Genomic DNA, 15,543 nt, shown 5'->3' on the forward strand with positions numbered 1-15,543 from the left:
GCGCTGAAAATTTTGTTTCATTTTGTATTGTGTTATACAGCTCATAATATTAGACAGTTTATCCTATGATCTAGTGGGAATGCAATTATCTGAAAATACACGACGATTTTTGCTCATCTAAAGACAGAGGCAGTGGACTAAATAATTGTTGCCAGTAGGTAATTTAAATCAAATTCAAAGTGTCGGCGCCACTCCCGTCTTGCACGAGCTGCGACTTTAAACAAACTCTACATATCACGCGTGTAATGAGCACGAGTGATTTTTTAGTCGACTGATTTCCTCTACAAGAACTCTACTGTAGTGACGTTCCCACTGTGCAAACTATAGACTCGGTGCAGCTCCGAAAACCGGCGGTACAATCGCGTTCGAGGCTTTACGATGTTTTTGCATTATCTAGTGGCATGACGATTCTGTCTGCGCACATTACTGCGGATCTCTCTATCGCCTGTTGCGATGCCACCGGCACTCTGCCAGCAGAGCGGCCGCCGACAATAAGAGGCCGGCGAGCCATGCCAGGAAGACGCCTTGCAGCGAGTCCAGCTGGGATGCCCCGACAGCTCCGCGCTGTCTCTGTGCCGTCTGGCGTCGACACGGCGGCACCTCGAGGCGGCTGTCCCGGTAGAACTTGGCTATGAATCCTCGCTCCATCAGCAGCTCGATCCTGCGTATCCCCGATGAGTGTCCAGCAGGGATTTTTTATCGCTGGAGTTGTCGCAGAGGGCGCAAAAGCGACCGCCAGCAGCCCGGAGGCGTGTACAGGGAGAACTAGAGTGCCCTCCCAAACGCTCACTTAAACTTCTTGCGCAAGTCAGCGATCGGCTTTCGCCTTTCTAGTTTTTCGTGTTAAGCGTCCCCGTATCTGATTATTTCTTCTGAGCATGCCAGGCATTTATGTACTATAAGCAGACAGCCTTGTCAGCCTTCTTGCTCGACAGCAATCAACAGCAAATGAAATAAATGATGAAAGAACGACAACATATAAAAGGTACTAATAATTGTATACACAATACATCGTGGCCTTTAGTGCTACGTTTTTGAGCCTGAAATGATAATAGACGCCTTTACTAGGAAAGGGCGTTACAAAAACAGTACGTTGAACAGAGAACACAACATGCCCGTCCAACGTCATGTTTTTGTCGCGCGCCCTTCCAGTGAAAACTGGCTTTGCTGTCCGAATCGCATGTTGAAAGTAGTTATAAGTGCTTTTTCAATCAGGTAAAACGTCAGAACGCAGGCCGGTGTCCCTACCGAGCGTTCTGTGCGGAATGTATACGAGCCCAACAATTATAAAGGCAGGCAGCGGGACAAGCTTGCGGCACTGAAAATGATAATCCAGTGCGCGCTGTTTGAACTGTTTTAATACGTGCACTATCTCATGCATTGTGTTGAATGCATTATCAGAAGGTACACAACTGCCCGCTGCCTCATACATAGCACAAAATCTGTCCGAGATTTGCTCCCTAGTTAGGCAAGCCAAGTTGACAACACACGGGTAATAAAGAAAGTGGGGAAAGGGGGAAGGGGGGGGGGGGGGGGGTGATGCTCTCGCCGCAACGTTCAGTGAAAATAGGGCGGGTGAGATCATATCCCATTCCCCCAAGGTGCGCTTGCGAACATAAGCCATCATTCAACTTCAGCGTAATGAGTATATCCGGTCGCCGACGCAGCAAGTGCCGGGTCACACAGGTGGAGCAGCAGTTTATCGGCTGGCAAGTTCTACTGCCGAGTACACAACATAAGTTGAATTTTTGGCCGCAGCGGATGCATTTAGTGGATGTGAAGTGCTGAAGAACCTGTGCAAAGTGACTACACTTTGAACCGAAAAAACTTGTCTGCCTTAATTCGTAACTCTCCAATGCAGTCGTCTCAGTATTTCGTTAGATTAGTTTTCTGAAAATGCTACCGCCATAATCTTGTAAATCTGTGCCGTTAGTTCTTCCGAGTGTTACGCGCTCTGCAAGCAGCCGCATGGAGCTCTAGCAAGAATGGCTCATGTCGTAGAGGCGCTTGGGAACGCCTACATACAGTCTCCCAAAGTCTTGTCGCAAGCACACTGCAGGTCAAGTGCCTTTTTGTTCCTCAGCGATTGAGGTCAGAGTTCATCCTTAGTATTATGGGCCTGTCATCTAGGTTCAAAGTCTTCCTGAAACTGTCCATGTTTTACTTGATGCAACGGCTACCCGGCTGCATGGGGCAACCTGAGGCACGTGACTTGCATGTTCGGCGTAAGTTTGCTGTCGACTGTACTAGCGGCAGGTTTGTCCGCCAAGCCGCTTGCACTCACTCGTCTACAGGCAACATCACTCACATCTCTCCGACCGCCTTCTGCAGAGCTGGATCCAGTTCCTTTCTCATGAACATGGACATGGGCAGCTGGGTGATCGGTCTAGGGGCGTAGTAGAATTCGGCGTCCATTGGCGCCAGCTGCTTGCACCGGCCGCTCATCATGGCCGCCACGGGGCTCTCGGCGAAGATCATGGCGGCTTCTCCCTGCGGCCACGGCAGTAGAGAACATAGTGAATGCTTCAGCGTTTGCGGAGGCCCTCGCAGCGAGTGTGCGAGGGCGAAAGACACGAAACACTGGAGAGTATGCGTGCGAAAATTAGTCTCGGTGTTTCGGATACATCTTTCCACCCTATTTTGGTGCCAATAGGAAGAACCACTAGCTCTTAGAAAGCACGCTTAGCTGTGCCATTTTTGTGCAACGACAGCTTCCAGGCGTCAAAGCATTACCCCGGGCTACAGATAAGGTCGTACTCGGTTGCTTCAGGTTAATATTGTCCGCCCGAGGTTATTTAACATGCCCCGAATCCTTGCTTACAAAAGTGCTTTCGCATCTCGTTTCTAAAAAAATACAATCGCCACGGCTGAAATTCAACGCACGACCCTGGGTTCGACATCCGGACGGCATACACACTCGGCCACTGCAGCTGTACCGCTTTCATTGAACCGTCGGTGACGGATGCGCATGCGTGTTACGCAGGTGGCATGATTTTGGTGGCATGGGTTCTTCCACGTCGACTCACGATGTCAACTGATATGAGAAACTCAGGCGAGTGAACGCGGTGGTACATTAGCCTCTGTCTGTCGGCATATTCGAATATAAAAGACGTTCTCGTCACGCTGCCTCAGACACCAATGAGACGCGCGCCCCTGCATAAATGCAGCGTGTCAGATGGGGGTGCAAAGTGAAGGGAAGACGTGAGCGCCGTTAAGAAAACCGACCTCGACCGCGGGTTTGTGCCCTTCCTTCAGAGGCAACAGCAACAAAGCTAACCCCTCTGAGAATTGACTTTAAATAAATCATTGTGTACAGAACTGCTCCTTGACTGCCTAGCAATGCAGCACAGTTATCGAAACTCGCATGCTGGTTCTACCTCAAAATTCGCTATCTTTGAGTTAGAAAGTATTAATAACCTAGAACCAGATGATTATTTCGTCAGAACTATTCATTTTCATAACTTCTCACAGTAGAGGTAGTGTTGAATCAATTTCGATAAGCTTCTGGGGAATACGCTGATTTGGGCATAGCAGTACATCGCCAAATGTCACGCGCAGCTGGGTGGGACAGAGGTGCTACAAACGAAGACCTAGCCAGGGGCGAATTTACGGGGGGGGGGGGGGGGGGGGGGGGGGGCGCCCCCCGCCTCTTACCCAAGCGAGGTATTTTACAGACGAAAACCATGCTGAACCTCATTTTTTCGACAAGAAAAATTGAAGAACAACATGGTTCATATGTCACAGAACCACCCTCCCCTCCCACCCCCCTCCCCCGCAGCCCCTCCCTCCAAGGGCAAGGAATAAATCAGCCACTGCTTCTAGCGTGAACTTGGGTCACAAGAGTAAAAAATCACAGGATGGTGTCGAGTCCGTAACACGAAAGTTCGACGTTAACGGGCTCGGGCTTTAAGAATAAGTAGTGTATGTCGGTATGAACTTGAAATACCCTGCTAAGGACGCCGCATTTAGATCTGTTTCTTGCTACGAAAAAGCAGTAAGGGTTACCAGTTTTGTTAAACATTCACAGATACAAGCAGAGCAATAGTGAATGACCTATAGGTTATTTGAAGCAAGATAATTCACCTTCAAAATGCGTCGAAGTGTCGGCAGGCTGAACATGCTCTCTTTGTCCATATCTCCGTGATGTCGCTTTATCCTTTCAAAGATTTTCTTGAAAACATCTGTGGGTGTTTCCTGCGCAAAATCCACGTGATTATTTATTTTTATTTTATTTATTCGATACTGTCAATCCCATCAGGGATCGTAACAGGGAGGGCATTCAAAAGTATAGAGGCACACAAAAAAATAGCAATGGTAATTAATCAAAGTACATAAAAAATATGACACGAGATTATACATTAGAAGATACGAATAACAAATAAACCTGAATGAGGAGCATGTGACATGATTTTGGCGGACAATAATACCACAAGTGAAAACACAAACGGAAGGAATAACTTGGTAATGACATATATGAACTCAATAAATACTAAGATATAAGTAGTTGATTTTCCACACGTGTGCTAAAGGAATTCAATGTTGGACTACATACAATGGATGTGTTCAAGGTGTTCCATTCGCGTATAGCGCGAGGGAAGTATGAATATTTGAAAGTGTCAGTACGGAATGAAAACTCGTTTAGAGTGTGTATGTGTTTATTACGTGTTTGTCGCGTTTGTGATTGTGATATGTATCTTGAAGTGGATTACATACAGGAGTAACAAGCATGTTATGATGAAAACTTCTGGTATGGCCAATATGCTGCGTCATACAATATGATGGAAGGAATATGCACCGTGTTCAATACCGATTACAAATTTGAAGAATTCGGCGATGATCTGGAATTAACGTCATTTGTTACTGCATGCATGCAAACGACGTGGAGCATTGTAAAGCACAACATATACCAACAAGGCAAGAACTGCAATTTTGGTTATTTATGAATCCCAGAAAGTGATGAAATTTACTGGCTACCTTCGCGAAAAATCAAAATGTCGGTTTAAATCTCTAAAAGCTAATAAAAGGGAAAATAAATCTGAAGCCACCCTCTCAAGTTTCAGCAAAACAAACAAGGTACATCAGCACGCTTACACGAAACACTCGAAAGCACTTAAAAGCGCGAGAAAAAATATGGCGCATTTAGGCACAAATCAACAATAGAGGAATAAAAAGAAGCAGCGCGAACAGACAAGGACCAACACAAGCCAACAGGACTGGCGCTGAAGTTCAGCGCCAGTCCTGTTGGCTTGTGTTCATCCTTGTCTATTCGCGCTGCTTCTTTTTAGCACGCATTCTGACCAACAAGCCAAAATCAAGACTCCAGTTCAGCAATTGAGGGCGACTGTTTGCGTTTTGAAACAAAAGTGAAGTACAACTACTCAAAAGCAGGTGGAGCCTTAAAAGCGTTCGCGAACCTCCGACTGTAGCGACTAGGGTAAGTAAAAAATAACTACACTTTTCTTTCTAGGTTTCATTTACCCAAAAGTAGGTATACAACATGTAGTACATAATTTTTCTACATCGCTTTCCCCCTTTCCAGTGAACTTTCTACATCGCGCCACAAGCTTGCTCATACCTTCCAAGGTTGGTCGTGATGCCATTTCGGCACCGCTTCCCGCAGGTCTAGGTTAGTGAAAAACTGACGACCTCACAAAGCATCCTTGAGATGAAAGCTAGGGAGAGGGAGATCTGGATCCTAGGGAAGGCGTTCTAATGCCACGAAATTTTATGATGAATTTTAACCCATTTCAGACCCTCAGAGATCAGATGGATTCCTGCTCATTTTTCCTCCTGTAGCTAGGTGCAGACTACTAGTGGAGAGGTGTCTGTCGTTTACGCGGCAATAGCTGGAAGTCAAATGACGCGGTATATATAAAATTACGTCCGCTTGACCCAGCCGTACAACTAGAGGCACTGGACTGTACTTCTGCCTGGCTTATCTGTATGCATGCGCCGGCAGAAGCACTAGACAGAAGCCCAGGCCAGTGCTTCCGTATCATTCAGGCAAGCGAACTTGGCATCTCCTTGAATTCCGCTTGGTTTATAGGGAACTGAGGCTATATAAATGTAGACGAAGTGAACTTTTGTAACAGAACCAAAGTTTTAATTGTACTTTTAACAGAACAGGTTTTAATGCTTTTTGAGAAGAATAGTTGAGGTCCATGTCATAATCGCCGGCGTTGAGCCGCTTGTTATGAGCTTTTCTCATTTATATTTTTTTTTTGCGTAGCCCAGACATATCCGGAGTACCTCGCTTCCTGAACTGTAAAGTATTTCAAACATAACACTCAAGCGCCTAAGCTTCTTTTCCTTTAAAAGTTTCAATTATTTTATCTTTCCCGTTGCCGAAGGCAAGAAGAAAGTTTCGAACGCACAATATTCAGTACTGGTTGATTGAAAAAAAAAATAATTCGCTGTAGTACCTCGAAAAAGGAGATGAACGAAGACTTTCTGAGAACGATGGGTGTGACACGGTCGTTTCTGGCAAGATCCTCAATGCTGCGGATGCCGGTGAATTCGGCCCTCACCACCAGAGCCGCCTTCATTTCTCCGAGGTAGAAGATCCGCAACACGATGGTCGCCAGGAGCCAGGCGGCAATCAGGCACAGCGGGGGCGTGGAGGCAGGGAAGGGCTCGAAAGCTGCACACAGCCAGAGCTCGTTCACAGCGGCTCTGACAGAGGCTCTGACAATGGGACGGGAGGCTGGGCGGGGCTGGATGTTCTTTGGGAAATGGCGCCAAGGGACGGAAACCGCATATAAAACGATGCACGGCGTGCTAAGCTCACGACGGTTCATCTAGCCAAAAAAAAAGAAATTATGGTCGATTTGCGCGGTTAGGCCAAATTCGAATTAGGTGCACTAGCAGTTCGGTTTTCACTTCGGTTTGGTGTTCGTATTCGGTGCTCACGGATGGCAGTTGTTCGGATAGCGATGAATCCATATATGGTACCCGCCGCGGTGGCCCAGTGGTTAAGGCACTCGTCTACCCATGCATCTGAGTATACCTGCCATCATGCCTGAGCAGGTTGCACTCGGTGGGCAGATTAGCAACCTGCCACAAAAGGGGCTTCAGGCAGACAGACTAACACACAACGGCTAAATGCGGGGAACGACCACTATAAGTGATGGCGCACTAAAAAAAGCTGTACTGTGTGTACGCGCTGGTCGCAGGAATACACGGCAGCGCCGCGAGCGTCGTCACGCTCCTCTTGTAGTCTAAATTTTCGCTCATCGTTTCTCCAAGAAACCTTTGTCTGCTTAGCCCCCTGCTCGCGTAATACACGAAACTGCCACTCCTCGTCTGTATTTTGAGCCGTAATGTTGTGTTTCGCCTCTCCAACTTTTCGCAAGCGCAGCTCGCGAGTCTTACGTAAGCTTATTCAAATTAACAGTGCAGCTGCAGCTCCGCACCAACCCTCCCATGTGCGCACTCGAGCGCTTCTTCCAAATGCTCGCGCTCAGTAGGCCCAAGAGGGTGCGTGCCAAATGTCGGTGACGACCACCGATTAACTCTGTAGGGGCGCCTCGTTGGTATGCGTCGACACCCGGAACTCACGCCTACCTGGGTTGGTCGTACCCACGCCCTTCGCCGTGCATGGTGTACATATTAGATGGCTTGATCGACTTGACACACTCATTCATGCTCACACAGCGCAGAAAACAGAGGGAAGAAAGACAGAAGCGTGCACTACACAATGCTGGCGTTATGTACGTTTCTGTCTTGTTTTTTACGCTAGATGGACGTGAATGAGTGCGAACTTTAGCAGTTTTCTGTTTTCCTTTGCACACCGACCTTCTTTACCAGTTCGCTCTCTCACAACATATATTCCCTTTACATCAATTCGAGCACCAGCAGCTTCTGCCGTCAGCACGTTACTATTTGTGCCATAATCAAGCGCGAGCTAGCCCAAACACGCCGCCTATTGTATTCACTGAGTATTCAAAACATTCTTTCAAAAAGAGTGATCGCGACTAGGGAAGAGGCAGCGGAGAGATGCTAGCTGCACTTCCTCGGTGTGCAAAGTGGCTTCGAGTACATGACAAGCACCCTTGATTTTTAGGATGGAAATATAGTTCTGTTCTGTTTAGAAAGGTCTCAAAACACGTTTAGTCAAAATGACACAACTCTTGAGTACGAAGAAGCGCCTCTTGCGGATTGGTCGGCATCAGCAATTTTTCAACGTCTTTTTGTATCGACGCAGGCGTTAACGATCAAATATTATGTCTCAATGCTTTCAAGATATTCCGCTGTCATCTTGTCATTCCAACTGCACTGCAGAAGCTCCATGTCTGCGCCAGGAGGGCGGGATGCTCGCCAAGGGCCTCCCGATCACTGCGCTTTACATTTTTCCTTTTTTTTTTGCAGTGAGTGCTAGCGGTATATGAAACTTCCTCTTGGGGAAAGGACATAAATCTATCCATTGTTCTCGTATTATCTCCTGTTATCCTGTTGATCATATAGAGCAAGACAGTGTTTACAAACATAAAGGCGCTCTTGGAAGCCGCCGGTAGCCGTAAGTATCGCCTACACCGTCCTCTGCTATGGTGTTCGGTACGCTTATCTTGACGTTTCAGAACTTCCTTCCAAGCGGAGCTGTCTAGGCATTCTAGTTTGAACGACTGTATTTGCGAGAAAATGTAGCACAAGCAGCTGCTTATCAAACCACAAGATAAGCTTTTCCGACTGGGAGAAACAGTCAGCGGGTCGAACACCTAGACGGTGTGGGAGGTATGCATGACAGCACACTTTTATCGTGGTGTTTGAAAAAGATCTTCGAGATAACTTTTCATACTTTTTCATGTTATTCTTAAGAGTACTCGCCAGCTGTTAACGAATAACCGTGCTCATACGTGACCAGTTAAATGAGAAAATCATTTTGGAAAGTTTTTCACGCATGTGAATTTAATAGTCGCGCCGCCACCCGTGCACCCAACCGAGGATATTTCTGGTGCACTCATATTTTGATAATTCAAAAATAGATCCACTTTTAAATGATGTTCCATGATTTGACATTTTGTGCTTAATATCTACTCCGTTTTTGTTTACGAAGAGGCGACCTCCTATGCGCAAAAAAAAATTATAAATCTACTTTGAAAACTTTTGTTTAAATGCATTCCCATGGGTCGTACCCCCAACAGCCAGAACCAGCCCCCCCCCCCCCCCCCCCCCCCATCTTCTTACCGAATCTTGCTTGCCTGTCAGATTGGAGTTGGTATGTGGTTCATAAAGACACTATACCAATGACACTAGTCAGTCTCCATTACTGTGCTTAAAGCCACTCACAAGTTTAGTTCTGCACGTGAAGCGGTAGAGCCTGAAACGTCGCGAGGAATGCCTCGGAAATCTCACACCATAGAGGGCAGTGTGGGCTCTACGACTGACTGTTTCCTGCAACCGCGGTGAGTCCATACCTACACTGGTCCTTCAAACAAGTGCATCATACCTTGCGAAAGGAGCGGCCTCACGAGCGTGCCAATGGCGCGACACCAGCGGAGCCTTCGCAGCGGTGACCGTCTGGCTGCCGTTCGGTGGTTGCTGCTGAGAGCAGTCTTCGGCAGGATGCAAGCTAAGAGCAATGCCAGGCTGAGCAGGGTCGCTGCGATGGCAAGCCACACTGCTCCCGAGAAGGCGCTCATGAAGCCAAACACGTTGGTGGTGAAGCGCAGCGGCCTGGCGGCGAAGATGATCATGTTCTCGTAGGCCCACGGGAAAGACGGATTGGCCACTTTCAGTCGTGAGCTGGTAATGGCGAACGGGCCAGGTGATAGGTCAGCCTCCTGGACAACAACGAAAAAATTGCGAAGGTGGCCTGAACGCTCACCTCTCAAGCCACTAAGCCATGCAGCCTATTTATGACGCCAAACGATTAATAGCATAAAAGCAAAACTCTGACCACGCCTTTTCTCACTTAGAATGCGCGCTGACAGAGCGAAAAATAATTTAAGTCCACTCTTGAAGGAGCTCGCTTGGTACGCCTAAATTAAGCGACGTCATTTCTTGCGGATCGCACGCTAACTTTCTTAGTAGAGTCGAATTCAGCAGGTTAAGCTTCGCCTTACACGTACTGCTTGCGTTTCGGTGACTTGTGAAACGAGACGGTCAGGGTTCCTCAATGTAGGGAAAGTGGCATTTGCCATAAATATTCGCGTCAACGACCGAATTCACTGCGACCTCTTCGTTGCAGTGAAGGGCAACAAGTCATACCGCTCTTGAATGAAAAAATCTATTCTGAAGCACAAAAAAGACGTGAGTACTAAAACACATAAATTGCTTTTTTCTTCATTTGACGCGTCCTTCAAATTGGCTCAAAGAAATATTCACTCACGTTACGAATCAGCATCCCCATCTTTCCCGTCCAGTTGCCGTCTGGTAGGCGTACTCCGTAGGTGCCGTCGGGCGGCAACGTGAAGGTAGCCCTGTATAGTTAAAACCTTGTCAGAAGATAGTTTTGAATCTGTCCTGTCATCCAACGCACTCCTTAATTGGACACTGAGTACAGAACTGAAGTTAGCCTGGATCGACAGGCTATCGCATTCTAGTCACAAAGACGGCACTCTCACCGAAAACGGAGCTTTCATAAGGTATAAAATACCAAGAAATAACTGCAGGTGGCACCCTTCACCGGTCGATTTTGAAAGTAATCTAAGTGCATAACAGTGATGAGTTTTGCTTGTTGGTACACGATCCCGTTGGTAAAAGCGCGAAGACGAGACGACAGAAAAAAACGCCACAGAAGCGCTGACACAAGCAGCGGTGTGCGTGCATATTAAGGATTGCGGAGAGCCTGAAGAACGGTAAGAGACGAAAGGGTCCGAAGGACGACCCGAAACAAAGGGTCGTCCCGTCTTCGCACTGTTGCCAACATAAGCTGAGTGCGTCGATACGGGGCCATAGGATCCACAGAACAATAAATGCTTGAAGTTGCTCTCAGAATCCTTTGAAATTTTCTACTACACTTGACATCTTCGGAATGACCGCTTGTAAAATGAAGCTGAAGGCACGACCAGGCCGAAGTTGGCAGCTGCGTCCACTCTAGCTTCGAACATTTTCAGTATAAATCTAAGTAAGCATTTGGTGACGTTTTTGCATTGCATGGACGCACTCTGTTTTTATTTTCTTCGCGGCAATTGTAAAGAAAAAAGTTACTAAAGAAGAGAAATAAATCAGCTTACTGAGCTCTAGGATAAACTTGAGTGTCAGTGCACTGCGCAGAACAGCCTTTTAACTCCGAGTTTTAAAAACTGCAAAACAAGTCCTAGTTAGTAACTATCGTTTAATCTTTCGTGTTTCCCTTCTGTCATAAAAAAGATGTTTTCTCTCTAATTTCACGAGACAGGATAGGCATGAAATTAAGTATTTTTAACTTAAGACAAACAAAAAGGAATGAACTCCATTTAACCAAGTTGTAGGTAACAGATGCAGGTGACAAAGAGACTAAATTGTAGGTAACATTAAGAAAGGTAGAGAAACTCACTGTAGTTTCAGTGCCTCGATGATAAGCATCAAGATTGTTCCTACGACGCCAGTGAGCACAATGCGACCGTCCTGTTGCATCACGTCCAGGTACGGTGGGAACTGCGAAAAGTTTTTATCTAGTTCAACCAGTCACATCTGATAGCCAAGCGCTACCAAAAACTGCGAAGCTCTCTATAGAGCTTTTAGTCTAGACTCGGTCTCTCACAAGAAGGCTACTTTAATACGCACCTAACTGCCATAGCAATATTAATGCAAACTGACCTTGACGTAGACTACGCGTAGTATTGTTGTGTTGAATGCCATTTTCTGGGAGGCGCTATACTTCTTCAGCTGAGCTCACCTACCTTCTGGTCAAACCCTTTAACTGCCTTCCTGCGCAGCGAGGCTGGCTGTTTGCCATCGCTCGTGCCCATCAGTACCACAGCGGACATCCGGAAAAATGTTAAACTTTCCATCTTCGATTCAAGTTTGAAAATTGAACGTAAGCTTCGAAATGACATTGCGCCTAAATGTATACATTGACTCAAAATGTATACACCGACGCGAAAAAAATTAAGCGCGATAAAGTCCGCAGCCGTAGAAAGATCGTTCAGCACAAACGAAGCGAAACATGCTTGAGAAGTTCCCACTTTTTTTTTTGCTTTTTGTAGCTTACACACTGTGGTGCTATTATTGTATGCCTAATGCTAAACCATTTGGCAGCTAAGAAAAGACTTAAACATTTCAGGGTCGCCTGCATACAACTTGTACGCCAAAAAATCCCCGGTCTCGAGCATATTATACGAGCAAACACTAATGTTCTTCTTTAAATGAGGCACTAGATATTCTGCTTTAGAAAATAACAAGTAGCATAAATTTTCGGGGAATGAATGAACATTGAACTTTGCGATATCGGAACGTCCACGCGGATGAGAAAATAATAAACTAACAAAACGTCAGATTACCTTCGGATTGTGCTCTTTGTTTCGGACACGTATTTTCATCGTCGTATAACGATGGCGTGGAAATAAAATTAATTTTATTTGTTTGCTGTGCACGGTGAGCTGGTACGCTGTAATGATTTGTTTTCGACAATATACCTTCCATTTTACACTATATTTTCTAATCAAAACGAAAGCAATAAATGAATGAAAAAATCAAGGCAAGGGCGCTTACGTCTAATAGGAAACCAGGGACGAACAGCGAAATTATTCTAAGTTTTTATAAGCTGTTGGACTGATTCCAGATGAATAATAAAGATTAGGAAACGACCGCACTAGGCCATGTACCGATTCTAAATACGGCGTTCATGGACTGAACATGTCTGCTTGTGCAAAAGTTGAATGAAGCCAAAAAACGGCAATGTATCCATTCGGCAGAAATCTTGTTTATGTAGCTTGTACCAAGCAGTGGGACGCAGACTTCAGATGAAGATCTTTTGCCATTATTTTCTAACAGACAAAACTCAGAGAACTCAAGGGGAAATCTGGAAAGCGAGTAGAAAAAAATGTGCAAACAAAACAAATGTATTCACCAAAAATTTTGAGATTACTCCGCCGACCAGCATTTGAGCAATGCCAACGTAAAACATCCACATACGATATCGACATCTGTGGTTGTTCTGACGTCCATCTACTCTATCAACGTCCATTTCTATTTTGACGTCTAAGCGTATTTTTCACGTTTGATTAATTAACTAACCACACCTCATCAACCAAATTTTTCCCAAGGCAACATTTTATCACACACTATCACGATTACACTTTCACACATTTTTCTTTTTGTTTTCTTTTCAGAGAGCGACGTAATCCTGCGGCCAATATTTGCGGACACTTTTTGCTGACGCGACAGAGCCGTATAATGCTCTCGCATTAAGCAGGTGCCGATGGAAACTCGGCAGCATATAGTTATCAAAACGTGCAGCATCGCCTCGTGAAAGGAGCCCTACCCGGGGTTGGAGGTTCGTGTAACATTTACTAAGAAATGTGCCCTCGATGCCTCTGAACAGTTATTTAGGTTTCTACATTCAAAAATGGACGTGTGCGAAATGAGTTCGCGTGAAATTATTGCTCTGTCCAGCTTCCGGACGTTCGCTTGAGATCCTTGAGAGACCTCAAGCCTGCACACAAGGATCAAGGACGGGCTGCCTGGTCAGGAATCGCGATCCACGGAAAGAGCGGATGCGATCAGAAATCACGCATATCTTTCAGCGCACGTACTTAGGCAACTCCGTTGTTCTTGTGCGAGGCGAGAGGCCGATCGTGCTTTCCCCTTTCTCTCTTCCCTAGCAACTGGGCACAAAAGAGCGAAAGGTACACAACCACCAGAATAACGGCGTCGCCAACAAGGCAACCACTCCTCCCCGCGCCGCCGCTACGGCTGATTAGTGAGGCGCGAACGGAGCTCGATTAGGGCAGCCTTATCCGGCCGTCGCTAATCCCATCTGGACGACCACGCTTCCGAGTGCACTTCCGTGTCCTCGCCGCATGAGGTCGTGGCCCACGACGCGCGCCGCGTCCCTCCCGGAGCTCGAGCGCCAAAAGCGCCCACGCTCGAAGCTGGCAGCGGCCGCATTTCGTCCTAGTCTGTCGTCTAGTCCTGCTGCGCTCCCGCGCTGTCGGGCCGCCGCTTCTTTCTTTTTCTATCGCTCTCGGTACTTCCTCTCGCTCACTGTTTTTTTTTTTATTTTCCCATGCGCGAAGTAGTGCGGGGCAAGCAAGCTTATCGCCGCCACGTCTCGGTCACCGGATGTCCCAGTTTCCGCTTGTCGCGAAATTGTCCGGCGTCTGTGTTTGTGCCGCCGCCAATAGTGACGACGTCGGTTCCCAGTCGCAAATCCGGATCGGACGCGACTTGGCGCGCGGTGCACTCCGATCAGATTCGTGAGCAGGGCCGTTCGCGCCAAGCCACCTTGGCACATTGGCCGCAAGGGCAAACCCTTGTGATTGTGCTCTCCATCGTGCACCCAATGGCCGCTGCGCCTCCTCAGAATTTTCCTTTGTCGACAGAAGCAGCTCTCTACCATCGAAGCACCGGTTTTCACTCCCAAGAGGAACTCCGTGTCTTGGCTGGTTGCTGAAGCGCGTTTCTGCTCACAGAAAATGTACTGGAGGCCTCGTAAATTAATAAAATAGTTGTTGCCTCTCCCTCAACACCAGCATTTAACATGCTTAACGCTAATGCTAATAAAAAATAGCTTTTTCAGACAGGGAGAGAAAAACATTTTCCGACCCTGCTCCAGGTCGCCGTCTGAAAACGGAGCGTCTGAGCCCATATCACCCAACGCGTGGGCGTTATGGGCAACGAAATGGCCACAGTATTGGGCGGAGTGCAACAGGAAGAGCGGCCCAGCTCTCCCAAAGATAGGGTACGGGGGTGGGTAGGAATATGCGTTGTAGGTATAGTGTGGTGTCTGAGGCACGTGGGCAGGTCGAATATATTGTCAGGGTAGACGCTACATACCTGAAAGCGGGGGTGGTCACAGCGCTTGTGTATGTGGTGGTTCTAGGGTTCCGTGGTAGAGAATTTGTTTGTGCTTGACTAATGACAATAGACTCGCGACGAGTACGATGTGGAGGAGGGGCAGGAAGGAAGCGACGGGAGGGTCGGCGTTATTTTAATATTTCTCTTCGGTGTTTTCGGTGCATAGTCCGCTTATCCTTGGGGTTGTAATCATCCTGGCAAAGGGGAAGAGTTGCTCGAAGACGAATCGCGTGCGAGGTCATGTGCATGTTCGTCCCCTTCCGTTCCCTTGTGACCCGTACCAGAAGGGCGTGCAGGTTTTGGTGGTGGTGAAGGTAGGTGTTTAGCTAGGCGTGGATATGATTCGGGAGAATGTTGGTGGCGAAGTCACGGAGGGCGTTCGGGCTGTCCGTGCGCATTGTGACAGCGTTAGTTTTGTGAGGTTGATGAAGGATCGCTTCTGCGATTGCTTCTGTTTCAGCTGAGGTCAGATCAGGAATCAGGTGTGATGACCGACTTCCTGATAGCGAGAGCCTACTGATGCAGTTGTAGCATCGGAGTCAGCATAGACTGAATCTGTGAGTTAGATGTCATGTGATGTGGTCTTGAGGTGACTTGCTCTTG

At 47.2% G+C, this 15,543-nt stretch overlaps 1 protein-coding gene across 1 annotated transcript; it reads right to left on the minus strand.

Annotated features, from left to right (window-relative positions):
- Positions 1-438: 438 nt before the first annotated feature.
- LOC149341606 (uncharacterized) lies at positions 439-4,137 on the minus strand. Its single transcript, XM_089546687.1, has 3 exons — positions 4,084-4,137; positions 2,309-2,490; positions 439-661 (listed from the first exon to the last, which is right to left on the minus strand). The coding sequence occupies exons 1-3, from the start codon at positions 4,132-4,134 to the stop codon at positions 439-441; spliced, it is 456 nt and encodes a 151-aa protein (XP_089402813.1). The 5' UTR covers positions 4,135-4,137.
- Positions 4,138-15,543: the final 11,406 nt, after the last annotated feature.

This window comes from Amblyomma mixtum, chromosome 5, assembly GCF_055824585.1.
Source record: "Amblyomma mixtum isolate Tamu chromosome 5, ASM5582458v1, whole genome shotgun sequence".
Lineage (NCBI taxonomy): Eukaryota > Metazoa > Arthropoda > Arachnida > Ixodida > Ixodidae > Amblyomma > Amblyomma mixtum.

Excerpts from the sequence above, each read along its gene's own strand:
- LOC149341606 (XM_089546687.1), bottom strand. The coding sequence starts at position 4,134 with ATGGACAAAGAGAGCATGTTCAGCCTGCCGACACTTCGACGCATTTTG. Across the intron at positions 2,491-4,083 it reads CACTTCGACGCATTTTGAAG|GGAGAAGCCGCCATGATCTT; the intron begins GTGAATTATCTT and ends CCGTGGCCGCAG. Across the intron at positions 662-2,308 it reads CAGAAGGCGGTCGGAGAGAT|GATCGAGCTGCTGATGGAGC; the intron begins GTGAGTGATGTT and ends GGGGATACGCAG.